The sequence below is a fragment of the Megalops cyprinoides genome, chromosome 2 (assembly GCF_013368585.1).
Source record: "Megalops cyprinoides isolate fMegCyp1 chromosome 2, fMegCyp1.pri, whole genome shotgun sequence".
In the NCBI taxonomy this organism is placed as follows: domain Eukaryota; kingdom Metazoa; phylum Chordata; class Actinopteri; order Elopiformes; family Megalopidae; genus Megalops; species Megalops cyprinoides.
In genome coordinates this window covers 17,284,057-17,311,788 of record NC_050584.1, presented here as the reverse complement: position 1 = coordinate 17,311,788, position 27,732 = coordinate 17,284,057, and the positions used below count along the sequence as shown (strand labels likewise).

Genomic DNA, 27,732 nt, shown 5'->3' with positions numbered 1-27,732 from the left:
ACAGCAGGGTTTTGCACATATTCGTTTGGCTGGCAATCCCATCCAGATTAACTTACAAAGACTATATTCATTAGGGCTAGTAGCTGTATAGATACTCAATCATTAGTGCCACACTTGTAATATATGTGTGGGAAACATTGGTAAGAAAGGGAATAAGTGCTGTCATAAGACACACAACCTTAAGCTACCAAACTTGTACCACCACAAGTGTACTGTAACCATACAAAAGCTTATACTGCCATCAGACTTTTGCCTTCAATGCTAAAATAGTCATCAGATTTACCACTAAGCATCAGTTCCACATCAGCACCATACCACCTACAGCACATAACACATGAAAGTCCAACTAACATGTTACTCAGACAGGCTCCACCTTCTCTATGTATATCATGTGATGAGGTTTAAGTGGTTTGGCCACTGGCCTGACCTCCAAACCGTGTAGAATCTTTAATTTGCCGTGCTCAGCATCTTTTTTGCTCTGTAGTCATATTAAGGGGTCATTGGGTTTCTTTGGCTGAAATGACATAGACTGACCTCCATCGATTTGCTACTGCAGAAGATAATATATACAAGTCAATCACATTGCACTTATGCCATGTGGGCTGCAGCCTGCATTCCACTTTACAGCCGCGAATGCCGATTTGTAGCTGTGTGTCCCGTGATAGGGAGCCGGGGTGATGTGGGTGAGGTGTGTGGGCCATCTGTAGAGACTAAGAATGGTGCCTTGGTCCACACTGAACTGTAAGTGTCAGTGTGAGGGAATTCGCATCAGGTAAAGTGTGACATCTTCACCAGCACACTCTGCACCTCCTGTCGCTCATAGACATTAAATGCAAATGTGCCTCCTTGCTAGTTATAGGTTAAAAAGCTCGAATTTCATTTGTTAAATTGAGGATGATGGTTCTCTTGTTATTCTGTGTGCATACATAGTATAGTTTCAGTCTGTACTTATTGCAATTGTGATAACTAGTCAAATGATTACTGTTGTTATGATTATTATATGTTCTTAATTCAGTTCAGATTAATTTAGTTGAAAGTCAAAACTGAAAAGAGAACTAGTCCTAATAAGAGACTTTTCAGTAACGGAGGACATGGCTGTCCTTGTGCAAGGTCAGAGCCCTCTTGGTGATATGGTGGTTTCTGTAGACTGTTATTGGATCTCCATCGTGAAATTGAACTGCAATGTATGAGCCTCCAATCCACTGCAGAGCCTCTAAAAACTGTGGGTCAGGTCCTAGATTAAATTAAAAATAAAATGAATTGAAACTGTAAAAAGAGAATTAAAATATATCTTGAGTCTAAATATATATTCACAGTGTATCTTATAACAACGCCTTTTTGCATTCTGTGTTTTTAATTAGTAGTTCACAGTAAATAACAGTAAATAACCTATTTATAATCCAGTCATGCCTGATTGACCTGCTATTATTGTTTAAACACATTACAAATGAGTTTGTTGTCAGTGGATGTAACTGATTTTTAACTTCTTGATTGGTTTGGAAAATCTAATTTAATGTTGAGAAGATTTATTGCGGTGACTTGTTTTTATGGGGTGGGGGCGGGGGATGGGTGGTCTCTGGCAAAAAGGTTCAATGAACCTCACTGTAACTTCTGAACGTTCTCGTGAACGTTCCGTCCGCTGCTGTTCTACCTCAACAAACTGCTTTGGACAGTGCGGCAGCAGTGATAGGTGCACCTACTGAACACTACTACTGAACTACTGAACACTGTTAGTGTTACTTCTGAGAATGTTAGTGAATTATTTTTTTTGTATTCATTAATCACAGCCTCCTTTTGTATGCATAATGAATGAAAGTGAAGGCACAGCTGGAAGGTAACCTTCCACTGGTTGTCTCCTGGATAGACGAAATTCATTCCACAAACGAGCTAAATGATCTCAGAGCTTCAAATAAGCGTGAGAGCAGCGCCGGGGAACTGCCGTTGCCTGAATATGCGAGAGAAGCACAGGAGCCTGACCGTTAATTAACTTATTAACGACCCGCCGTCAGCCTCCAGACACAGCCAATTGAGGCTTTCCTTAATTGATCCCCGTTATTAATTCAGTGCCAGATGAGCTCATCCGAAACGGAAACCCTTGACAGCCGCTCCCCGAGGCGAGCTGCGTGGCCCTCACGGGCGTGCGTGGGAGGCCGCCTTCCGGGGGCCACCGTGAGGACAGGGCCCGCGCTTCCCTCACCGCCCCGGCTCCCTCGCGCGCGTGTCCCTCGCACGCCTTGCACACTCAAGGGCTGGACCGCTTCCAAGATCCCGTCGGGTTCTCTGCACTCAGCCTCTGACAGAGAGAGAGAGAAAAAAAAACCTGCCAGTTTTTTATTTAATTCCACCGCACAAAACACGAGAGACACACACAGTGGACCGTGCGTGTAATTAGCATTAAGAGAGATCCTGTGTCACGTGGCCCGATGGGGCTTTGCAAAATGGTAGAGGTTTACAACCTGGTAGTGAAGGATTCGCTGTTATTTATGTGAGCAGCAGTGCTGATCATCAGTATGCGCTCTGTACAGTAACATGTTCACATTAATGCTGATATACTGCTTTTGCCTTTATCTAAGTGGTCGAGAATGTGAACACGTGCTTGCTCAAATCCTTAAAATGCCTGCTGAAATGAACACTAATTCATGAATGAAAATGGTGCCTATGTAAAACGATTTAACAGTGCAATCAAAGGAGGTAAGGCCACGTTTGTGTTTCTTGTGTTCGTTAGAGTCACTGACGAAGCAGTTTAGTTCCGGTCTGTGTTTTTCCCCGCGAGCGTGAAATCTTTGAGGGAGACAGTGTCCACTCTCATTAAAGCATAGATTACTCAAACAGACACCCAGGCCGAAGACAGCAGCAGCACGGAAACTATTTATATCAAGCACAGCTGTAAGGACAAGGTCCACTGTCCTCCATCCGTGACTTTGGAAGACAGACAGCAATCTTTATCAGAACGAGCAAGGGTGGAAAGAATATTTTTATGAAAGGTTAGCCTAAACGAGGTTGCTGCCAGCTTTTTTTTTTTTTTTTGAAGCCCTACGATTTTTGGCTTTCAGCTGAATTTTAAAGCAACAGCAATAATATTTTAACCTCTTGTAAGATTTAGCATTTACACAGCATGTACATGTCTGTGTGTTTATGTAGTGAAAAGTAAAATACATTATATCCAGTATGTAAAAGAAGTCTGTGGTTGTCATTTTCATCTGCTTACAGTAATCATTCAGTACGTCGACTGTCCATACAGTATGACACCATTGTCTGCATTTTGCTCAGATACTAATTCTGTTGCATCTCATAGTCTGTGTATCGTGGATTTTAGTCAGGAAGTTACTCACAGACAGATGCGCATGGCACTGCGCTGTTTGTTTCTGTGCCTCTTTATTGCCATGTCTGACTGTGCGTTCTGAGCAAGCAGAGAGTTTGTTAGCAGAAGCACTGAAAGCAGCAGGCTCTGTGCTCTAGAGACACCGCAGCTGTGCAGAGGTAGCCGAGTGGAGAACGCGGCCAAATGCCCATCTCTCCGACTGTTACCTTCAGCTCTCCTCTTCCGAGTCCTTGAGCGAGCCGAAGTTGAACTCAGACGGCTGGTAACCTGTCTGTTAGCGGAAGTGCCGGGTGGCCGCCGGGTCACGCATGATGTCACTTTGGCTGAAATAGAATCTGCGAGTTCTGATTTACAACTGATTCGAGGTCATTTAAAAAAAAAAAAAAAAACCCAACATGAAACGCTGCTCTTGTGGTCAGGAGCTGACCTGATTTTGTATGTATGCAAACAGAACCTCTGCCAGGCAAGATTTAATACATGACACAACAGCAGAGATTGATGTTTCCTCCTGTATGCTGTAATTAAAGCACCTCATTACCATATTAAGCGAAAGTGCCAGTTACTATGCATGTTGCTATACTTCATATACCTGCCATAGAAACCAACTGATCCGTGTCCATCAGTAAACAATGATGATGAACTCAATCACAGGGATGTGGATTTAGATGCAAGGTGGGCTACTGATGCAGGGCCCTTGAGCAAGGTTTATGTAAAGTAGATTTTTTAAAATAATAAAGGTATGTAGGCCTAAATCACTGTAATGATGTCTGTTAAACAAACAAAATTAACATAGATCTCTTTCCCTAATTGTACAAAGCAAATCCTCTTAGCTGGCACGAAACCATGTCAGTGATGGGAGTGTATAATGCTGTTGAATGGGTCTCCTCAAATTACAGCTTTCTTTTATGTCCCCTCTGCTAGTGCAGTTTTTTACTTTTGAATCTCTGGAACTTTAATGACATCCGTAATTACGAAGCAGAGAAATGTTTCAGATGTTTGAAAATTACATCTGAAATGATCAAAAAGCCTTGGTTGCTTTAGTCCCTGTAATTTGCAAAGAGAGAACTGCAATGCAGCACAATGCTCTGTTGTTTTGGACATGTCATGTTTCCTGCAGCAGTAGGCAACGTGTGCTCATGTATGACCAATCCATTTTTTTTTTGCATTGGCGGAATGCCGTGTCCTGAAATGCAGTATTTTTTTTGGAGGACGCTTTTTTTGGGGGAGAGAGCACTGTATTGTCAGTGGAGTCAGGAGTGGTGGAACACGTGTCCTGCTCATAGAGAAGGACAGGCAGAAGATGCGTCTCTGTTGGCTTCTGTTCCATTAATTTAGCTAACGTTGTGGGGGACGGCCGGCGCAGAACATGGCAAGTCGTTCGGTATTTAGGAGGCACATTGGCCCCTACAGGAATATCTCATCTGTGCTCCTCAGTCTGTCAATGACAGCATTTCACTTCCCATTCTGCGGATGTGGATGAAACCTCGGCCTGCTGTCAGCTCTCGTGTTGCCCGAGCCAGCTCAGCCAGGCAGCCTGCTTGTTTAGTGAGTTTAGCATTACGGTCTCGACTCCTGGCTAATCCCAAAAAACGAGAAGTCAACCAGAGTTCACGCCGAGAGACTCAGCGTCTCGTGTTTCCCTTCTGCGCGTTTCAGCACATGCAGTAATGCAGATTTTTCAGGGCTTTACCCAGCTAAATTAACAAAAAGACAGAAATATTGTCTTATCTTATACATGTTCTGTTTTATCCTGACTATTGTGCATGCTAAGGCCCACTGTTTCATTTTCTTCATTTTCCTTTTGTCCGTATTGCAACAGAACTGGCATCGGTGAGGGAACGCCATTTTTAATAGGTTTTTTGTTTGAGGATCCACAGAATGTGTGAAAGAAAACATTTAAATAATTAACCTTTGTGCTTCTGTTTTTAGAGATGGAAAGATTTTACTATAGTGCCACAGGGAACAGATGGGAAAAAACTAACATGAACAGATACAGTGCTCGTGCACACTGAGCTTGTGAAATTATCATAGTATTGAGTAAATTGGCAACTAACTATTCACATGGGAAAGCTCATGATGAGAATACATTACAAAAAAGCTCAGTAATTTGTTAAAGATAACTAATTTGAATTTATGTGGAATTTTAAACATCACTGTTGAAGTACTGCAATACAGTCCTGGTTCTAGTTTTTATTCATATATAGCAAAAATGAACCATAGCTTTCTAAAATGTAATTGTAACATAATTTTGACAAAACTGCTTTCCCTTTTCTATTGAGATGCCTTTGCAAATACGTAATCTTCCAAATCATAGGACACTTTATATAGCACCTGTACTTTAGAATTGGTTTAATCAAAGCATTTTTATTTTTAAAACAAGGGGGCAGAAACTTTAAAAATCTATATCCACATTTCCAGAGCTGCAACAATATGTGACGTCACCTTTCTGCATTTCTGTAAGCTCATTTTAAATTTCATAGATGCAGTGACAGTCTTTACCGAAAGAATATTATCAGGCAAAACGTCCCACTTTACTGCTATTTTACCACAGAGGCAAATATTCAGTTTCCCCTTGCGTTCTCAGTATAGCATGTACTTGAACAATGTAGTCTCCCTCCCACTTCACCTGCCTGTCTCTCTGTCTCTCTCCAGCATCATGCTGACTGTTCTCTGTTTTGCTCTAATAGGAAATGATGACCAAACTGATAACTGAGACCCCAGATCATCCTGTTCCTTTTCTCATCAATCACCTGCAGACTAAAGAAGGGAGCCCCAGCAAGCTTCAGAGAACCCTGTCGGGCTCTGCAGCTCTGTGGGCCGAGACGGGGACAGCAGGTGGGTCCAGACGCATCTGTCTGTCTGTGGGCACAGTCACACATGCAGCCGTAAACACACACACGCACACGCGCACACACACACACACGCACGCACGCACACACACACACGCACACACACACACGCACGCACACACACACACACACACACACGCACACACACGCACACATACACACACACAGACACAAACACACACATATACACACATCTAGATCAGATTAGTTCTGTCTCGCTACACCGACCTTGCGCTCAGCTTCAGCACTATCTGCAATGTATGACCTGTACACATCCTGCCCTTGTGCCTGTTTGCCTACTATATACACTTTTGTACGTCGCTTTGGATAAAAGCGTCTGCTAAATGAATAAATGTAAATGTAAATGTAAATGTACATGCACATGCACTCACATGCATGCAGGCAATAGTGCATAAACATACATGCACACACATGCATGCAGGCAGTCATGCCTGCAAGCACACGTACACGTGCATGTGTGCATGCACATATATGTATGCACACACAAACTTCCCCACACATATACACAAGTATACACACACCGGGTGCTTTCACAGTATATGTCCAGGTCCTCCGGGTGGGGAATTGATGCTTTTTGATAAAGGAAATGGGGGAAATGTTTCTCGCTTAATATGAAATGCAGAATTGCAACTCCTCCCTGCAAGCGCTGTTTTAAAGATGGTCCGGTCTAGATCAGCGATGTGCTTCCAAGCTCATTGGCACAGCTGGCTCGCCATAAAGGCTGCTGGACACAGCATTTTTGGTCTGGATCAGCGATGTGCTTCCAAGCTCATTGGCACAGCTGGCTCGCCATAAAGGCTGCTGGACACAGCATTTTTGGTCTGCTGTTGTGTTTGCATCAGCATACAGACCCACATGCACATCAGAGGACGGCGGGTGAGTCCTGTGTTCATGCTCTTGTCTTTGCAGAGAACAAAGGAACGAGGCGTGATTTCAGGGGCTATGAGAAGCCGTGGCAGATGCGCCCCAAAAAGCCCAAAAAATCCAAAAGCGATCTTGCAGTATCCAACATATCCCCGCCATCGCCCGAATCAAAGTCATGTGAGTAGTTCTCTTATTGAAGACATCTCATGAAAACGCTAAAAGATACAAACATAAACTGAATTTCGTACCCTTTGTACATTCAAGAAATTACTTTCTTTTAAAGACTTTGTAGAGTAAGTTTTAACTCATAAAACTAAACAGAGATGTTTTTTGATCAGAGGCGTTTTTTGGGCATCAATACATATTCGTTTAATTTGTAATTAGGTAGCGGGGTCAGCGCCTGATAATGAATAAATAATAATCTGTGGTGAGTCAGAGTAGAACTCTGAAAAGAACTTCTATTGAGTTCAAAAAGGAAGGCTCAAGGGGTGGTTAACATGAGGGATATGCATGGTGCTATAAATGATTTAGCATTACACTCGGTCACTGTCAAAGCTGCTATTCCGGGCAGCGGAGCAGCAATCTTCCAATCAGATTTACAGGAGAAGGGCTTTGGAGAGGAGTGACTTACTGTGGTGTCCCTGAATTGAGTCAGGAAAGCTTTGAGCATGTCTTTTTTTAACCTGCTGCCCTTTGAAACTTTGTCAGATCATATATAATCTCTGCAGGCGGAGAGGATGATGTGGTTTAATAGGTACATGATTAACCCTCTGGATTCTGTTAAATGCACCCTCTATACCTCAACATATACAGCATTTCAGATTTTTAACGTTGATTTACTTATGAACTGTTTATTCCTGGAATTGTTTTTTTTTTATCAGAAGAGAAAAACATCTAAATCAAAGCAGCATTTAAACAGCAAAACTGCACAAATACTGTATTTTTCGCAGATTCAGTACAGTAGCGGGTATGTCAAGTTTTTAAAAAAACATCCTTCCTTTAACATCAGATAATTTAATATTGAAGTTACCAATATTGCTACTGTATATTACTTACAAGCAAATATGTCACCATATATGAATTATATCTTTGCTGGGAAGTGTATCTTTGATGTCAGATTGAGAGGACTGCTGACTACAAGTTTTGCTGATGCTCGTAACATGTCTTGAATCCAATATTTATGCAGAACATGAAGAGCTGGATCAATTTCCCAGAGAAATGTCTGACTACATTAGCATTTCTTAAAGCTTTCACTTAAGTCTGACCCGAGGTGAAGAGGAAGCTTGAAAACTGTAGATTCCGTTTGCTTACCACAGCCATCATGAAGTACCGAAGAGGCAGTCCATAGAACCCTGTGACCACATTGAGTATGTTGCAGTTTGTGTGAACGGGGGGGCAGTCAGAGCGGGCACAACTCTGCTGGCTCGCCTGAGATGACTTGTCCTCCAATGCACTTGGCTCTGTGACATAATGCTGAAATATTCACTTCAATTTATTTCTGTCACAATGCCAGGCAGACTTAGGGGGAAAAAAAGCAAGACAGCAGACTGCAGCAGCATTGTCAACAGATTCTGTCTGTGGCCTGTTGGTTTGAGTGCTGTTGGTTACCCCATAGGTATCTGTCATTTGGACAATAGGAGAAACTGCCTATACATGTCAAATATATATATATATGTATATATATATATATATATATATATATATATATATATATATGTATATGTTCTTTTCCCATGTTCTGTCTTTTATATTGTAAAATAAATACATAGGAAAAACATCTGAACCCATTTCAGTGCTTGTTTCTTGTATCTGCATTTATATTCAACTCCCTGCTTGCCCTCTTAGATTACTGTGCCTGAGGCAATGGTAATACAAGTTCAATCATGTTACACTTTGATTTTTATTGTATTAATGAAAACAAGCCATGTGTGACTATTAGCTAACACAAACAGGAGTAAACCGCTAATTGCAAAAACAGTGTGTCTGGAGCTGTGAGTCCCTGTGCTCAGGCTTTAGACATGCGCAGGAATGGCTGAGAGTGGGTGACACTCGATGAAATCTAAATCTGGGACATCTCCCGTTTGACCCATTTTGAGCCGTTAATTACTTGCTGCGGAAAACCCAGAGCACAAAAAAGTGGGAAAAAAAAGATGTGATGACTCTCCTTAAAGCGCTTACTGAGCGTTGGCAGATTCTCCGGTACACTCTGAAGGGTTAGAGGGCTGTAAATGGAGTGTGAGCAGAAGTGCTAAGTTGTTTGGCTATTTTCAGTGCCGAGGTCGATAGAACACCCGTCCTGGGACTGGAGGACCCGACCGGAGAGCCGGGACTTCGACGAGCTCAACCACATTCTCCAGGAGAGCAAGAAGCTGGGCAAGGCCCTGGAGAACCTCACGCGTAGTGCGTATGCACTCCCCATCCTACACACACACACACACACACACACACACACACACACACTTTCCACTGAGGTCATCAGCATAGCATATATAAAATCACACCCATTAATCTTCTGGTCACAGACATCTTTGTTTTGTCTGTGGCAAAGTAAGACTAAGTTACACTTGACACAATGGCCCTTATGCTTCTGTAACTACACTGTACTGGCAACGTCATTAATGAAACAACTTCTGCAGATTGTTTGTTCTGTGCACAGGGCTCTTTTTACAACACCGTCATTAACTCAGAATGCACTGTATGGGCAGTGTTATCATGCATGCATTAACGTGATTTAATGTGATGCGGGGACTATATTTTGATGAGCAAGGTATAAATTGAAAATCAAAAGCTAAGGTCTCCAGCATACTATTTCATGATAATAATTTATAAGGTAATATAAACTGTTATAAGTTCATCTGCTGTGGTATGTCACAATGCACATAAAAATCAGTCAGGCAATATGAATTGAAAGACTGGCAGGTTGAAATACTGTGGATCTAAAGAGCCTGCATGGGACATACAGGGCTCCAGACTGCGACCATTTTTGGGGACAGTGCGACTAAATTTTATTACTAGGCGCACCAGTGCGACTTGTAAATGTGCCCACATATGTGACCATTTTTTTTTGACGGTGTGCGAGTTAAAATTTCACGTGGTTGCATTCGTGCGAGTGCATGATGATTATTAGGCTGTTTTGGTGCCCCTCCGGCATGAGTACTGCGTTAGCCATTGTGCTTGAAAGTAGTACTTTTTCTTCACTAGCTCAGTCGGTCTCACCCTGCCTGCACCTGCACTCTCCCTGCCTGTACACGCGCACTAATGATGAAACGCGCAAAACAATCCATTTAGCTGTTACCGTCTTCCAAAGATCAAGCGGTCTATAGCTGATTGTTTTAACCCTTTCGCACGCAACTTATTTTATGCTATGTAGCGCGTTACGTTACATGGTTCGTTATGTTTTCATTAGCGTTATTAAGCTTATCATAGTTTTCACCGCCGCATTTGCTATATTTTTGTATCAGGTCTTGAACACTCTATACACATGTTAAATCGCTGTTTCCTCAAAGCTAGAATTTTTCCAATTTCGTGTTCTAATCACACCGGTGTGACCGGTGTGCGCGAAAAGGTTAAAAACCACAATGGCTAACGCAGTACCCATGGTTGCGGTACGAGGTAAACTTCAAATTTCAGATTAAAATATTTTGCAAATATCAAGTCTCGAGTCACTGTCAATCTTCACATCATTGCAAAACTAGGGTATGCAAATTAAGACAACTATTCATCAGCATGCACGGTCAATAGCATGCTGTACCAAAAAAAAAGGGTGCTACCAAATCATGTGCTGGTGCGACTAACTGAGAAAGTTGGTAGCATCAGTGCTACCAGTGGAAAAGTTAGTCTGGAGCCCTGACATATTATGCCTTTGAAGCATGTCCTCACTCCTGGTGCTTTCGTTTGGCTTTTATTAGTGAGCCATGATTCCTGTTAGCACTCTTCAGTGCATTTCTTCTGATAAATAACCGTCCTTTGAAACTATATCTAAATGCCTGTCATCTCAGTCCTCAGGGTTTCTTTGGAGAGTCAGAAGTGTCAATTGTCATTTCCTTTATTTTTGCGAATGAAGGCACATCTCGATAGCACTTGATGTGGAAACGTAAATTGATTTCATGTCCATTCATGATACTGTATCAAATAATATTTAAAATAATGGGCAGCATTACACAAATATGTCTATTAGAGTTCATTGCTAAGCTCATGAAGTGTTATATTTCAAAATGCAGACTACTTAATATCTCACAGAGATTGTTCTTTTATTCTTTTAAATTTAAGGTTTTATTTGTCCAATTGATAATAATAGACTTAGGATATTCATATTCCACTGTACAATTGAAAATAAAAGAGGAAGAAGTTTGTAATAGTGAATTGATGCACACATGTCCAGAGGATGCCCTTTGCTCCAATTAACTGTAACTTTAGTCTGTTTACAATTCTGCTGTACACCAAAGTCCATTTGGAATAGCTGTCTCCCCTCTGTCTTTCAGGCATTGCGGTCTCTGATGAGCTTGACCAGGTAAAATGCATTGTAAAATGTTTTTTTTTTATTGTGTTAAATGTGGCATGAGTAATGAGATTAATGGCCCATGTAAACCAGCCCTTTGAGTCTCCAATTATTATTTGGAACCTCTGATGAGGCCCATGGCCAGGCTGTAATGCTTTGTACACCATTGCTAAGCATGCAGTGAGCCTGAAGATTTTAGTTATTATACTGTTGCATACAGTACATATTATTCTGTCAGTAGTAATCAAGGGGACATTCCAACCATTGGAAGTGTGTCTTTCTTTGTGCCATTGTATTACAGAATATAACATGAGCTTAATGTGCAGCTGGTGCGTTTGTGTTATTATTTTGTTATGTCTGATTTGGAATTTTGTGATTCACTGCATTTTACCTTTTAAAAAAATACACAGGACTACCTAAAACATGCAGAAGAGAGAACAGACCATGTAATCTATACTTGTTCTCCTTACATGACACAAGGCTATTACCAGTATCTCCTTAGAATAGAACGTGTTCATGGAAACTGAAAAGCTCACTTGTTCACAATGAATACATCATTATGCATATTTATATAATTATGCACATGTTGTGGGATCAGTCTGTGCAGAGGAGTTTACATAAATCTGCAACCATATTTGGCATTAATTGCCAAAAGTGTGCTCATTTGAGAGGAAGGAATTTCTTTATGGCCTAAACGCTACAGTTATACCATAATTTGATTCTTCTGGTAGAACAAATTATTTTGCTTATCAAGCATTGCAGTTGTTTTATGATACTGTTCTCTTCTGAATCAAACTAGATCAGGTTGGGTAGAAGAGGACAATGTGCTTTTGGGGATTCTGTGTAAGCATGTAAGCAGGCAGCTCTTTAGTGTTTTTTTTTCATTGTGTTTTCATTTCTCTCCTGGCCATACCGCTGGTATGTGTTCCATTCATTTTCCCTGGCATGGTGTCTTGTTTGACACTGCTTTTTGTAAGATGGTGGCCCTATCATGTAGGCAACAGTAGTGAAAGTGCCCTGTGTTTTTTGACGGCGCCCGTCTTGATTGATGCGCTTGCTATTGTTTTGTATTGTATTGTATTGTATTCCGGGGGAAGGACTTTTTTATCTACCTGTTTGTCAGTCTGGCGCTTTGCCCTGACCATCACCCAGCCTCCAGGGAGGGACTGGGGAGTGTTTGAGGTGCGATGAATAGCAAGCAATTTAACATCGATGCATTTGAGACTAGAATTCATTTCTTTTTCTAAGAGAAATGCATCCTTGTTCCTTTCCCTGGGAAAATCCTAAATGTTACGAAGCGTAAGCTAGAGGCCTGAACAGAATAAAAAGTATCTGCATTTCCATACAGCAGCTTGATTATGCCACAGTCCTCCCAGCACAGAGCAAACCCCCAGCATGCAGCAACAGTAGGCACTATTCCAATATCTTCAGCGATTTCTGTTAAGGTCTTTTTAAAGTCATTATTTGGATATTGTTTTTGTAATTCACACACTTTAAATGCAAAGCTGTCTCCATTCTTACCCCGTCATCCTCATAGAGTAATGAAGGGAACTGATAACGGGAAGATATGACAGAGCAATCAAAGCGATCGCTAAACGCTAAGTAGTTTTTTTGGGTACCAAATCATGTCAGCCAGCTGTCAGACTGTGATAAGGATCAGAACTGCACTCATGATATCACGCCAGTGCTTCAGCGGCATAAACGTGGTGATGCAATATGGATTCAGTAGGTTTACCGGGAGATTGTGGGCTAATCAGATATCCCTCCGGTGAAGGCTTTGTGTCTGAGCTGAGCTTTGTGCCTTCTCTTTCCCTCAGACTTATGTTACGTCCGTTTCAGCCACAGCTGTATCTGGCATTAAGATGTGCTGCAGTACGGCTCCACCACCGACTGGGCTGAATAGAACTCTCTGTGAGGAATGAGCGCAGTCAAAACTTTAATAAAGCCACCTGCCGACACCAAAATGCAGTCATTCAAGCAAAAACATTCATGAAAAATAGACCCTGTCATTACAATGTTCGCTCTGACAGCGTGTATTTTCATCCTCAGGAGATATGAAGGGCTACCAAAGTACCCTTTACATTTTTTTTGCAGTTTCATTTTATGTAGCTTCAGTGTATTGTCCTCAAGTGCCTCAAGATAATTTATATATCGTTTTGCCTGCCAGTTGGGCCTAATATATGTACATACACTGACTTATTGCAGCCACAGTGATTGGTGACAGCGAGTTCCATAACTATGCACTGCAGACTAGGGCTACATGTTTTGTAGTTCTAATGAATGCCCCTTATACACTATTGAAGTGGCTGTTTGGGCAGAAATTAACAAGAATGTGCAGCAGACAGGAAGAGTGCAGGAAACCCTTCAGCCATGCCGGAGAGATGTAGCAGTAAGTCTCACAGGAGAAGCTGTGGATAACTGAAACCCTCTGTGGGGTTTCAGTGGTGGCTGTACATCCTCAGAGCTCTAAGATTAATGTTCAGTCTCAGTGTGGGGACACGCACACGTCCATCATCTCGGGGAAGGGGGCACTGCTGTGCGGGGGGCGGGGGTGTAAGATGGACAGGCCGGTGACGGACACAGGCGACCCGGGTTCCGTCTCTCCCGCAGGACCTAAGGGCCTACGGCTCGTCTCTGATGCGGCCCCGAGTAATCGGAGAGTGGGTGGGCCGCGCCGAGGATGACGCCGATCCGCTGGCGGCAGAGATGCTCCAGCCGCCGGTACCCAGAGCCAAGACCGAGGTGTGGGAGAACGAAGACAACAGCCCAGCTGGAAGGTGAGCTGTGTGTGAGTGTGAGAGACACTGTGCGGGTGTGCGGGCATGTGTGGATGTGTGTTTGTGTGTGTGTGTCTGTGTGTGTGTGTGTTGTGTGTTTGTGTGTGTCTGTGTACGTGAAGGTGTGTGTTTGTGTATGTGTGTGTGTGTGTGTGAGAGAGAGAGAGAAAGATGGAGAGATTGTGTGTGAATGTGCATGCATGTGTGAATGTGTGTGTGTGTGAGAGAGAGACAGACTGTGTGTGTGAGTGTCTGTGTGTGTGTGTGTGTGTGAGAGAGAGCGAGAGAGAGAGAGAGAGAGGGAGAGAGAGACTGTGTATGTGCATGCATGTGTGAGTGTGTGTGTGTGAAGGTGTGTGTTTGTGTGTGTGTGAGAGAGAGAGAGAGAGGGAGAGAGAGAGTGACTGTGTGTGTATGTGCATGCATGTGTGAATGTGTGTGTGTGAGTGAGAGAGAGAGAGAGAGGGAGAGAGAGAGAGACTGTGTGTGTATGTGCATGCATGTGTGAATGTGTGTGTCTGTGTGTCTGTGTTGTGTGTTTGTGTGTCTGTGTGTGAAGGTGTGTGTTTGTGTATGTGTGTGTGTGTGAGAGAGAGAGATGGAGAGAGAGATTGTGTGTGAATGTGCATGCATGTGTGAATGTGTGTGTGTGAGAGAGAGACAGACTGTGTGTGTGTGAGACAGAGAGAGAGAGAAACTGCGTGTATGCATGCATGTGTGAATGTGTGTGTTTTGTGTATGAGAGAGAGAAAGAGAAAAATAGAGAGACTGTGTGTGTGTGTGTGTGTGTGTGTGTGTGTGTGTTTAAGCATTTATGAATTTCACACAGTGCAATGCCTAGTGTCAAAAATGCCATTTGGTGACTGCTGCTGTAATCAGTAAATGGTAACATACTCAGACTTTCTGTGATCTCTCTCTGCATAGATTACCGTATGCATTGCTTTTATGTTTGCCTAATGTTAAAGCATTTCCCTTGACCCAAACATTATACACAGAAACAGAGATGATATTTCAATTTCAAGTTGAGTCTTCAAATGTTGAATGAAGACGTGACCCTGCAGTTCAAATCAATATTAAGATGCAAATTGTAGTTGTGGTTTGCTAACCCTCTCCCAGGCAGCTTTTCTTTTGACAGTCTTTTGACAGAAAGAGAGATAGTCAATCTTGTTTAGTGGGAGAAATGAAATCTAGTGTAATTTAGTAACTTGTCTGAAGGATTCTGTGCCCTTGAAAAAAGGAAACCAAATCATTAAAGTGTGACAAAAACCTGCAAAGCCACAGACCCAAGGGGAAAAGATAAATCTCAAAGTTTTGCCTGGAATGTCACTCTAATTAGGAAGGCTGGAGAGGAGGCAACACATTGCAGGGTCAGATAAGTGTTAAGTGTACTCTCTTCAGCTGTCCGGGGATTCTGACAGAAACCTACATCTGAGGATGTCGCTAGTTTGCATGACAGTTTCTCCCATGTCTTACTGCAGTCTAGTGTGCACACAGTCTATGCCTTGTGTCTGCCACCAGGGGACCCTATCCATTCTGACCACAGTGCACTTTGTCCAGCGCTTTAGGTAGAGCGTTTGTGCATGTTGAAATACTGTGAATATCAGGAGTTGGGCTGGTACTGAAACTGAGAAAAACAGACACGCAAGATATAAGAAAAACACAGCTCTCGCGTTTTCTCTTCTCAGAGTGGAAGACAAAGGGCATTGCAATTATACTGAGTGGTTGCATAACCACATTTGTTTTGAGAGGCCTTGGTTGGGCAATATGAATAGGAATGTAAACAGACAGAAAATAAATGATGTAATGGGAAATCAAGAACTGAACAGGGGCTGTGACAACTCAGCAAGCCTCTGTCCACCTAGTGGTAAGATCAGGTACTACCATTACTTTGGAGGAGCCACTCAGACATTGAGTGGAGAGTGGTTTATTCTCTACAGCATTTTCGTTGAGGCCAGAAATAAGTGATATTTTTATACTGATAGTCATACAGATATTTCAGAATTTTCTATATTATTAGGTTATTTATTCTTAGTAGTGGAATTTATATTTTATTTCTGGAACATAATTTCGCCTTCATACTAAAGGACAAGGTGACATTAAAAAGAAAAAGTAGCTCTCCTGGGCCCCATACCTATGCATATTTTTCTCTTTGGGACACCATATATTGAAAGCATTATTCATGGTGGTCACTAGTATTCAGGATATGAGTTTCATTATAGCTGCAGTGATTAAATGTGAGCTTGTTTTACAGAAACCAACAAGCAGAATTTAATCAATTTTTCAAATATACAGTATAATGGTTAATGATGTTCTTGCAGTTTTTCTTATAGAAGTGAACTTACTAAGACCTGTTAATACTTGCTAATAAGACCTGTTATTGTTGTAATTGTGTAGTATTTGTGAACATATTGAAGTCAATAACTCCTCAAGAAAAAGGAAATCTAATCCAGCTCAAGCAACCTCATTGAATTGGCAAATCATGCAACAGCATGCAGTATACAAGCTTTAGGAAGAAACTGCATATCCTGTTTATGAGAAGAGAACCAGAATACCCTTAATTCTTGAGATTTGTTTGATGGTCTGAAGTAGATAGTGTTCATTAAAGACAAAAAAAGGTTGATAATTTCAGCACATCATGTTCCCACACAGTTCTTTTGATAAGCCCTGAGCATGCAATGTTAGAAGTCATAATATCAATCTGCTCGTGGACCATTTTAATATCATATTGCTCTTTTAATACATACATGCTGTTTGCCAAATGTGTGCATGTGAGTTCAGCAATGCCTTTTCTTGGAAGCAATTACATTTGTAAAATGCACATATGTTTGCAGCTGTACAGATAGTACATTGCAACTTCTCACCCCTTACAGATGTTGTCAAGGTGATATTAATTGTAGGCGCGTGAGGACCACATGTTTGTTCTTGGGGCACAGGCCTACCATTGAGAATGCAGCTAATTAGAGTCGATCTGATATTAAACCATTAATCATACACCAGGCCCTGCTGACAGAATTGACTTAATTCCATTAGGTTATTCTTTCACTGGATTAAAGTGAAATTACACTGCCTAGGGGCAGATACAGCAGCCCTCCCAAAACACCGATCTGTATAACTACAACAAACTCAGAACATCAAGATTTTAATTAGCTAGCTAGGGGAAAATGCATTCCACCAGCTTTTTTAATACCTATTGAAAATACTGTTGATTCCCATCCTCACCATTATTCTATAGTAATGGAAGGAGGATTCCAGCTGCGTCCTTCATAAGGCAAACTGCACTCTGTTCTCCCTTCCCCTGTGTGCTGTAATAGCTCCTATGAACCCTGTGCAGTGCTTGGTGGGGGGTTGACAGCTTGACCGTTCCTTTTTTCATTCCATAAACATTCATAAAAGCTGCACGCTGAAATTAAACGGTGCTTTAGAGTTTACAGCAATGAACTACGAGGTGCTGTACTTCAGATCCTCTGTACGTACAGTACTAGACAAAAGTTTGGACACACCTACTTTTTTATGTTTTAGAATAATAGCAAAGACATCAAAAGTATGAAATAACACAAATGGAATTCTGCAGTTACAAAAAAGTTTTAAACAAATCAAAGCTATCTTATATTTTAGATTCTTCAAAGTAGCCTTTTTTGGAAAGAAATGCATATAGAGGCATTAACTTCACTGGGCTTCATAGGCTTGAACTTCACTTTTATATTTGTCTAAGAAACAAATTTCAAGCAATTAAGCATAAGTCTCAGAGTCTATATCAAATGTCTTTGAATGCATGTTTCCCATTAATCAGGTATGTCCAAGCTTTTGACTGGTACTGTAAATGGGATATAGAGTACATATGGTATACACAGTCACAAATGAGAAGCTATTTAATGTACAAGGAAAAATGATGGTACAAATACAAGGAAAAATCTTAAGAGTTGGTCTGATTGGTGGCCATTAAGATCACTTTACTTTACTGTTAGACAAATACATGATGTCTGAACCTTTTCCATATGTTTGAACTGAGTAATTATTAATTCCCGCAGTTCTGAAGTCAATTGGTAGCCTTCTCAGGTTTTGTTAATTGACTTATGCAAGAACAGATCAATGTGAAGCACCCTCTGTTCCGTTCAGAAAAAAAAAAAACAACTTGAGCTTCTTCTTGTGTTAACCTTGCAGCCATCACTTACTTTAAGAGGAAATATATATTTTTATTAATCATTCAGAATCACAATGGGATGTGACTTTTGCACCACCCTGTAAAATTCTCTAAGTTTTCTGTCATAATGAATAAGAGATCTGCTCAGCAAGTCATTTAATAATAGATGACTGGAGTGATGAAATTTGATGTGTATTGTAAAATGCTGTGATTGTGCTACATTGCAGAATATACTGCTGTCATTTTTCCAATGTCTGTGAATAACAGTCAAACACTTTCAAATTTTTTTTTTCTCTTGTTGTTGTAAAAGACTAAGATTTAGTTGTACTTTTTCACTCCAAAGCTAATCTGACTTGGCCTTCTGTCATATTCATACAGAAAGCGATCTAAATATGCCTCCCGATTTTTCAAAAATAGTCCAAATTTTTTTGCAGCTGTCATTTTTTAAACTAACATTTATACAGCATATTCTAGTACGGGGGCCACACAAGCTAATGTTACACACAGAGGCAGTTGTTGACATTTCTGTCATAACATTGGTTCTGGTTATCTGGTTATGCTTTGCTCACATAAACCGTGCATTGGAATGCCGCGTACACTATTGCTCTTGATTACAAATACATAAGGTCTTGTACTCCTTGTAATCTATTAGTTTGATGGCCAGGTTATTTGTTCTGGTGAAGCTCAATGACATCGCAGCAGGACTCTTCACGGCGGTAATCCGCAGGCAGCGTGGGCTGGCAGATGCATCGTTGGCAGACGCTTTTAATGAGCCTTGCTCTCCTGCTGGCTCCGCGCTCCTTCGGTAATATAAAGATTTCGTTTTTTCCCCCTGACCTCATTCAGCGCCCACTGAGCTTCACACCTTGCCCGTGAGAACGAGAATCCTCCTGACAGGTCTCTGAAGGATATCTGAAGGGCTGTGCTTAGGCGCAGCGGCATGGATGGGGCTGTGGGGAAATTAGGCAGGGACGAGGCGAAGGTGGAACTAAAAAGCCTTACGATGACAATTACGGCAGAGACACAAAGCGAGCTTCCGGAGACCCCTCCGACTGCATTAGCTCAAGGAGGTGGGAGTCCTTTGTGCGGGGACCATTATTTAACCAAACAGGCAATATAATCCTTAATAGAGCCCAGGAGTAGTTGCACTAATGAGCTCTATCAACGTGTGAGCGCTGTTCCACTCCTCATACCAATATCTAACAGACACTTTTTTTTATCCAATGTCTAATATCTGGAACATTGTTAAGAAGTCTGGGGACTAGTTATAGCTCTATAAGCGAAGGTCTCGCTGCCTTGACATCCCCAGAGAACGTACAGGCAGGTGTCAATGGAGACGAGTGGTCTGCAAGTCCTCAGGCTCAGGTAATGATGTTCTCACCAAGGAAGGAGGAGGGCGTTCTCCACCCCCGCAAGGCTGTATTCTGAAGCGAGGCATCGGCCTAATTTCCCCCCGAGTTACAAGGAGAATTTCCAAAGGTTAATCTCCACATTGCATCTCTGTAGAACTTTTCATCCCCGATCACGGTCTTGCCAAAACAGCTCTGCGCCTGTCTGCCATATGAATGTTTTTTTATGTTGTTATTACGTCTGTGACAGCGCATTGCCTCAGCTCCTGAAGGCTCTCCGTTTTGCAGTGCTGGCTGCCTGTGGCGCCGGTGTATGAGATATGGACAGGATTCCCAGTGGCACGACATTAGGCACAATAGGATTCGTAGCTGCACCTTGCTTCTTTCCCGCATACACCATTCTGCAGCATTAGACCACATCTTCTTCCTGAGTAAAGCACACACACATATTTTATCCCAGGATACTTACCCCAACATCACCTTCTGGGTAAATTTTTCACCCAGTTGTGTGGGGTTAGGGTGAGGGTTTGGTAAACTGATCCAGGATCAGTTGTTAGCGCCAGAGAATACCCAAAGCTTTGAGTGACAGGCGTCTCTGAACTGATCCTCTGCCTGTGTCACTGTGCAGCCATCACATGTCTATGTAGTGGGAGGCCCAGTGCTATCCTGCTTATAGAGAGAAGTGTCTGAGAAGTGACTGAAAAGGAGAAATACACACACATACGCACATACATAACACAATACATAACCGACACTGACACAATACATAACACTCTACATATACAGGCACATGTTGCTGTGCTTTCCATCATACAGCAGCAATGTAGGCGGTAGTAAGAGGCCAGGAGAAATCCTACTTGTTCAGGTTTGCAGCAGGGTTTGCTGTCATAAGCATAACAGACACACTGGGATTCATTACAGTACGAAAGACTGCCTCTAGCAATCCGATTAGGGCTGAAGAGGTGTCTCTGTGGTGCCCTGTTATCGGGCAGGAGCTTCTTATTGGCAATTACTTGTTTTATGGTGGTTGTTACAGTTTAGATTGAATGGATGAAATAACGTGTACGTGCCATGTTAAAACTTCAGTCGATTCTGTTTGCTATGACTGAAATTCAGATTCAAAACAAACCAGTCTTAATTTGTGCATAAAATGAAAATTTGTCTTCATCTCATACTGTGGATAAATTTAAACAAATTAAAGAGTCAAGACTGTCCAGTCAATCACAGTTAATAAGAATATAGAATGATTTCCTTTTTACTCCCCCCCTCGATACATATCTGGCGACTGAACCTGTTTTGTTTTACTGTACTGTATTGTTTTAATTGCATGGTGAAATACGATACGGCACTCCAGTGCGTTTCACTTGTACCACAAAAGAGACTGCAGTGAAATCTGCATGCTACATAAGAGTGTGCCTTTAGGTATTTATCTCTCTGTCATACTCGTGTGCTGTTGTACCGTGGTCCTGACTCTTCCCATTATGCCTGGTGAGGATGAGCCAGCTGTCTGAATGAGGAAATGCATCAGGTGAGAGGCTCACACGAAATCTGGTGGATAATCAGGCAAAGCCTCCATGGGAAATCCAACATTGTGTAAATATTTGTGATACAATCCTCGGTGCGCGTTAAGTGCTGATTAAAAACAGACCTTGAGTTGCACTGTGTGTTTGCCCTATGCCAAATGGTGTGGTAAAGACAAGTTCTTGTATTTGTTGGGGCATTTTTTTTTTTTGTTTGACGTTTGATCATCTTGCCACGGAGACTTAAGCCAGGTCCTCATCTAATTCAGATAGACAGCTGTCTGACGTATGCTCTGCTCCTAATTAATTCCTAATTTCCTAGCAGGGGCGTGTAATATGCATGTGGGTAATGGGTGCTTCTCTGCCTTATCAGGCTCCTGTGGTTCTGACAAACAGAACCGTGTGTCATTGACAGAGAGGCCTGCTTGCATTTTTATGCACCCTGGAGCACAATCACTTAATTAGGGCAGATTTGCCGAACAACATCTCCACCTCTCCCTTCCAAACCGAGGTTGGTTACTTAATCATATCTGTGAACGAAAAAATGGCAAATCACATTTAGGATAATCAGATTAACAGACTGCTATTCAGTAGTGCTATATTTATTTGCGGAGAAAAATTTATCGGATTCCGTCTGCGATACAGTCTGCGTTTTGGTTCCTGTAGTTGATCTTGTGTTAATCTAAAATTTGTTTTCATGTTAGTAGTCTTTATGAGATATGTTTTCCTTTCAGAGTAAGATGTAGGAAAATTTTCTGTCTGTACATGGATATGGGAACATGGCTTGCAAGCTTGCTGACAAAGTAATATTGTTGGGTGCTTGAATAAATTGACTGTGCTGCTGTCATATCAAAAAGAAGGGAAAAAAAAGAGCAATCTCCCTTCCCAATATTGATATGCCACATTAGCATAATAATGTTCCGCTCAGGATATTAAGAAAGTTTTGCACTTATATTGACCTTTAAATTATCTGTAAACACTTGGAGATAACTATCAAATTAAACCCTTAAAGCCTATTTTAATCACTTGTTACTGACAGGATATTAAAATATGTTTTGCACCGTGCGCATGGTGCAAAGTGTAGGTTTATGATTAATTTCTTAATCTGTAACTCTTAAATTGGACCTTACCCCCCGACATATAAATCAGTTTTCACTGTGGTCTCTTAGAAACCTTGGGTGTGGGTCTTGAAGTCTGCTTATGAAACATTTAAGCATGAGCCCTAGAGGTGTGAATTTGAGAGGAAGAGATATTACAGTGCCACACAATGTTACTCCACAACACTCCTCCCATCACCACTTAATTCACTTATGTATTTATTGGCATATTTCATCACGCATTGCACTTAGCACAAAATGCTACATTTTTCCATCAATGCTGCATGTTTCATTCAGCTGGAGTGTCACACAGGAACGTTTTCAAGGGGAGATAATGGTTTCATACACCTGTGATTCATGTACACCTGAGATTCCCATTGGGTTGGATCCTCCTGCACCTTAAGGCAATCTCCTCCTCTACCTTAGTGGCAAGGAGTCTCTTTTCCAAGTGGTTTGATTGCAATTATCTCCGTGTATTCGCCTCCCGGTGATCAGCTGAGGGAGATGTTTCAGCAGCATCCTTAAAAGGCAAGCTCATTTATCATATTGAGCTATCCGCTGAGAGGTGCCAAACAAGGGCAGTGTTTGTGTGTGTGTGTGTGTATGTGTGTGTGTGTGTGTGTGGGGGGGGGGTCACGTGACACAACAAACACAATGCAAGGAGCCACCATGGTATATCGCAGTGGCCACTCAGGTGGGACCTGCCCCCCTGCAGCAATGCGATGTGATGTGATTGGCTGGAGACCGTTCTCTCACGGCACCGCTGGGGAGGAGTCCTAATGAGTTAGACTGTGTGACGGGGCTAAACTCCTCCTCTTGCACCTTTGCCCCACAGCCTGAAGATGGAGCTGAAGAGCAAGGGCCTGAAGCAGCAACAACAGCACCACAAGAAGCTGCTGGCAGCCATGCTGTCCCAAGACTCCTTCGACTCCACACCCAGCTCCGCCCCATCAGTCACCGAGGATGAGATTGATGACGAGGATGATGCCATGGAGCTACTGGGTAACTAACACAAGCACCCCGCTCTATAATGCAAATGCCATTGTACTGAAGGGAAGGTTCCACACACAGACCTGCAAACTGATTATACGGTATGCATACAGAGTATGACGAACCATTTGCACTCCATCTTCCCCTTACACCACTTGACAGCTGATTGTCATTTGAAGGCCGGTGGCAAGTCTGAGCCTGCGGAATGTGATTACCCTGAATATCAATCCCTTTCATGTCAAGGCCAAAGGTCAGGCTCTTATCAGTGCTAATTGTCTCAGTCCTGTTCTCCCTTTGGCAGCTTTGACATGTTTCATGTCACATTGGTTTGAGGGGAGATCTTAATGAGAGTCACCCTCTGAGAATCAGATAGGGCATTTGAGATATGACAAATGCTTCAGTGATTGTATAATCACCTTTATGTTTCATGTTGTGTAACCTTATTAGCTAGGGCAACATGAAGGATTTCTAAGATGTGGCCATGAATGCTGTTCTTATTCACAATCCACTTCACTTGTGTGCCCTCATTTCAGGTCTTTTGGGTGGATTTTTCCCCCCTGATTCACAGAGCCACATGGTAAACATTTAAGCATGGAAGACTAGAGAACTTGGAACCAGAACAAAAGATTCTGGCAATTTGATTATTGTTTCACATGTCTTTAATTAGACACACTGAAACACAATACATTCAAATATTGTTAGGCATGATGTTGAAGGATTTGGCTTCGGTGTTTCCTCTTACCAGGATATCACAGTTTTTTCATGTTCAAGTTCCAAAGTCCTGTGCTTTCAGCCATCTAAAAAGCTGCATTCAATGATTTAAGATACCACAACGAGTCAGGGGTCTGTTGATATGGACCACATGTCTAATGCATAAAATGTGCTATGTACTGGCATACAGCTATCTAATTAGAATTGCTTAACCGATTAGTTATTGTAACGTGAAGTTGGCATTTCCTGTTCAGTGTGAAATATCTGAGGCCATGGACAGAAATGAGCACATTCTCTTAATGTGAGACCATCGTCAGATACACACTCACCTGAGCTCTGCACAGCTCTGCCGATGGAGTGCCGTCCCCTTAAATTTGCTCTTCGAAGGCTGCCAAAATCCGCCCCGCGAGAGTTTTATGAATGTGTCACCATGTCCTGTGTGCGGGACGGAGGCTGGCTCGCCTATCCCCCCCTGACGGTCAGATACGCAGATATGTCAGATATGTGGAGAGGCTGAGAGTGGCAGATCCTGTCCGCTGGTGACATGTGACGCCGAGTGTCAGAGGCACCGGGGACAGCTGTGTGACGAGCGGGGACGGGTTGAGGGGACGTGGCACCCGCGCCGCGAGAGAGGGACGCGAGCTCGGCGGCGCTGCGCAAGACGTCGCCCTCATTGTCCCTTCCAGCCAGACGTCGACGGACTCCGCCGCTCATCTTTAATTTATGTCACCCGTTATCTGCGCCGTGTTATCTGATACGCTCCCTTTGTGGCACTAATGTAAGCCTGTGATCCACAGAAATCTCCACCCTCAGCAGTATGTTGGGAATGATGGGATTAGCTTGCGGCGGCGGCGGCGGCGGCATCTTTCCAAAGGTCACTCGCCGCGGGACGGGGGAGCGGAACGAGGAGCCGTGTGGGAAAGCGCCGCGGGCACGAAACGCGACCGGGACAGGGTGGCGCATCGCCGCGGCTAATCTCAGATTACAAACCTGCGGATTAGGAGCTCTGCATTATCAGAGGGCTCTGCTTCAGACCCCGGAGCTAACGGCAGGGTGTCAGAATTCAACTCCATCCAGACTCGGGAGGACTAATAACGATGCTGTTTAGCACTGGCAAGAAGTGGGCAGACTGCACACTGTGTTTGCCCCTATAGGAGAGGAGTGAGACGAGATATTCACTAGATGCACGCGTCAGCCCATTAGTGGAGGTAACTCCTGTAATGAGCAGACTGGGTCTAGTCTATAAGGAAATGCCTGACAGGTTTCCGTTTGTACATGCCTCCCTGGTTTTCAGTGTCTGCTGCAGACCCCACTTTCAGAGTACAACCCAGCAGGGATGCATGAAGCTCAATTATGCAGCAGCAGCTCGGCTGGAAACCCTTCCCATGCTGGCAGTGGCATAAAATCCATGTGCCTCCCCCTTCAACTCAGAGGCCTTCACTGCAAGGGCACCGCGCCCTTCTTTGCAGAACCAGTGGGGAAAGCGCCAGTGCGCTGAGTTCATTATTTAGACGGCCACCATATTGATTACGTCCCAAATGGTCATGTCGGTGGTCATTACTGTAATGAAAGGAGTACACTTCATGTGCATTGAGACTGCTTTATGGCGGAACAATGATTTGGCTGTGGTGGCAGCAGAAATCATGCTGCATGATAAATGTGGTGTCATCTAAAAAGCAATTTGGTGCAATGCCCCTTTACAAATCGCATTTTTGGACTTTTTTTTTTTTGCTGGCTGCATACTTTTATTTTGAAGCACTTCCATCATTTTAAGTTCCTCCAGAAGGAAGTAAAAGGCTTTAGTTTTAGGGGTCCTTGGAGAGGACCGTATCACACTTATCAAGCTCACTGCCAGGGGCTTGTAGTGTGACAGATGTGACGGTATGGGAGTGCGAAACACGAGGCCCACGAGAGCTGTCTGCCTCTCGATCGCGCTACAGCTGTCAGTCCCCTGAACCTGCCAAGCCATGGTGGACATGTGAGCAATGGCTCCGGGGAGAGGACAGCCCTCCGCATGTGCAGGCTGAGTGCACCCATAGGCTCCTGCTACTGTCAGTTACTGTCCAATGTAGCCAAGGTAGCACAAAGCAAAATTCAAGCCTCAGTCCTATATTGTTTTCCTTTAGCTACAGTGGAGGAGACAGTTCAGGTCTTCATTCTATATATATATATATATATATATATATATATATATATATATATATATAGTCATGATATACATATTTTCCCTATGTATGTGTTTAATATAGACATAATGTTCTTGATAGGAAGATAGTTGCACGTACATTAATTAAACACGGTTACGCTGACCTCTGCTGGAGGAGATGAAAAAGATTTGTTGGGATCCTTTTGACAGTTAGTCCAGAATAGCACGCAGAAGCATCTGTGAAGATTAAATTATTTCATTATGATTGCTGAATCTTTACCTCAGAGGAGACAGTCGGACAAGGTCTTACAGAAAATTGAGAGCTAAAATCTTCTCATTTTCATACACTCTAACACAGCTTTGTCAGTAAACAGGTTTGATTTAGTTGGTTACTTAAAATCTTTTATGATTGGAGTTCAAAGTTTTGTGTAGCATTTTGTGGAGAGGATAAGGGTAAGGACAAAGAAAGCTACATGTAGTGTAAACACAAGATTTAGCTAAAGATGATTGAATGTAAAATAACATGGAAAAATCAAAGACCAAGAGAATGTTTTCAGATGACAGTAATAAAAAAATGGAAAAATGATGAAATTATGATATCATAGAGAACAATTACATTTTAGTTGAAATTCTGTCTTGAAAGTAAATTCCATTACAAAAAAAATGGGTTGAATTAGGCAGCGCAGATTTAATTTTAAGAAATACCCTGCAGATGGGTAAAAGCCTCCAAGGATGGATTCTCTGGTAATGATGGTGAACCAATCTGAGACAGCCGTGGAAAGGAAATCTCCTTTCAGAGGAAGAGTGACACATTAAGAGGGAGAACCCCCTCTTACTTTAGTCCTGGTCAACAGTGATCAACCAGCATTCGTAGCCTCATGGAGACGGTACACGGTCCTCACACATTGCCCACACCGTTGGTGCTGCGTTAAGCATAATGGAGGCACTGCACCACATGAGAGGCAGAGAGAGGTACGGCGGGGTCAGGAAAGCGGGGACAGATGACTCACGGGGACAGTCCTCGTGGGGTGCAGCACTTTGTTGCCTCAGCAGCCCGTAAACTCTGGTGGCAGAAGGTCTGGCCATGGTGACACAAGGCCACACGAACCAGGAAACGAGCCAAGCTGTCCCATGCCAATGATGACAAATGAGCCACAGCAAACAGGATATCGGCCAATCGCTGTCCGTGCCACACAAACGATAGGCCAGATAGTGCTCAGAATGGTGCGGTCATGAGACCTCTTCCACCTGCCTCAGAGATGAGTTTTCAAACTGATTTTGACCGTCAGGACAGGGCCTGATTACCGTACCTACTGAGACAAATCATTTCACACTTTTGGGATCTGTAACTAAAAACTATGCCACCTGTTTTGCAATTGCAGTTTTTGGAAGCGCAATAGAGTGAGCTGCTTGTGAGCAGTCCTATACTTTTGAGTGGAATTCAGAC

At 42.7% G+C, this 27,732-nt stretch overlaps 1 protein-coding gene across 5 annotated transcripts in view; it reads left to right on the top strand.

Annotated features, from left to right (window-relative positions):
- The window catches only part of c2h8orf34 (chromosome 2 C8orf34 homolog), a 77,403-nt gene that overhangs the window by 11,903 nt on the left and 37,768 nt on the right, over window positions 1-27,732 (top strand). For 4 of the 5 annotated variants that reach the window (XM_036522762.1, XM_036522763.1, XM_036522764.1 and 1 more), the window contains exons 2-7: window positions 6,010-6,157; window positions 7,102-7,233; window positions 9,328-9,456; window positions 11,538-11,566; window positions 14,165-14,331; window positions 23,274-23,440. In XM_036522762.1, the coding sequence (XP_036378655.1) occupies window positions 6,010-6,157; window positions 7,102-7,233; window positions 9,328-9,456; window positions 11,538-11,566; window positions 14,165-14,331; window positions 23,274-23,440 (772 nt within the window). The remainder of the gene's footprint in view (window positions 1-6,009; window positions 6,158-7,101; window positions 7,234-9,327; window positions 9,457-11,537; window positions 11,567-14,164; window positions 14,332-23,273; window positions 23,441-27,732) is intronic. The other variant, XM_036522765.1, reaches the window with a different exon arrangement.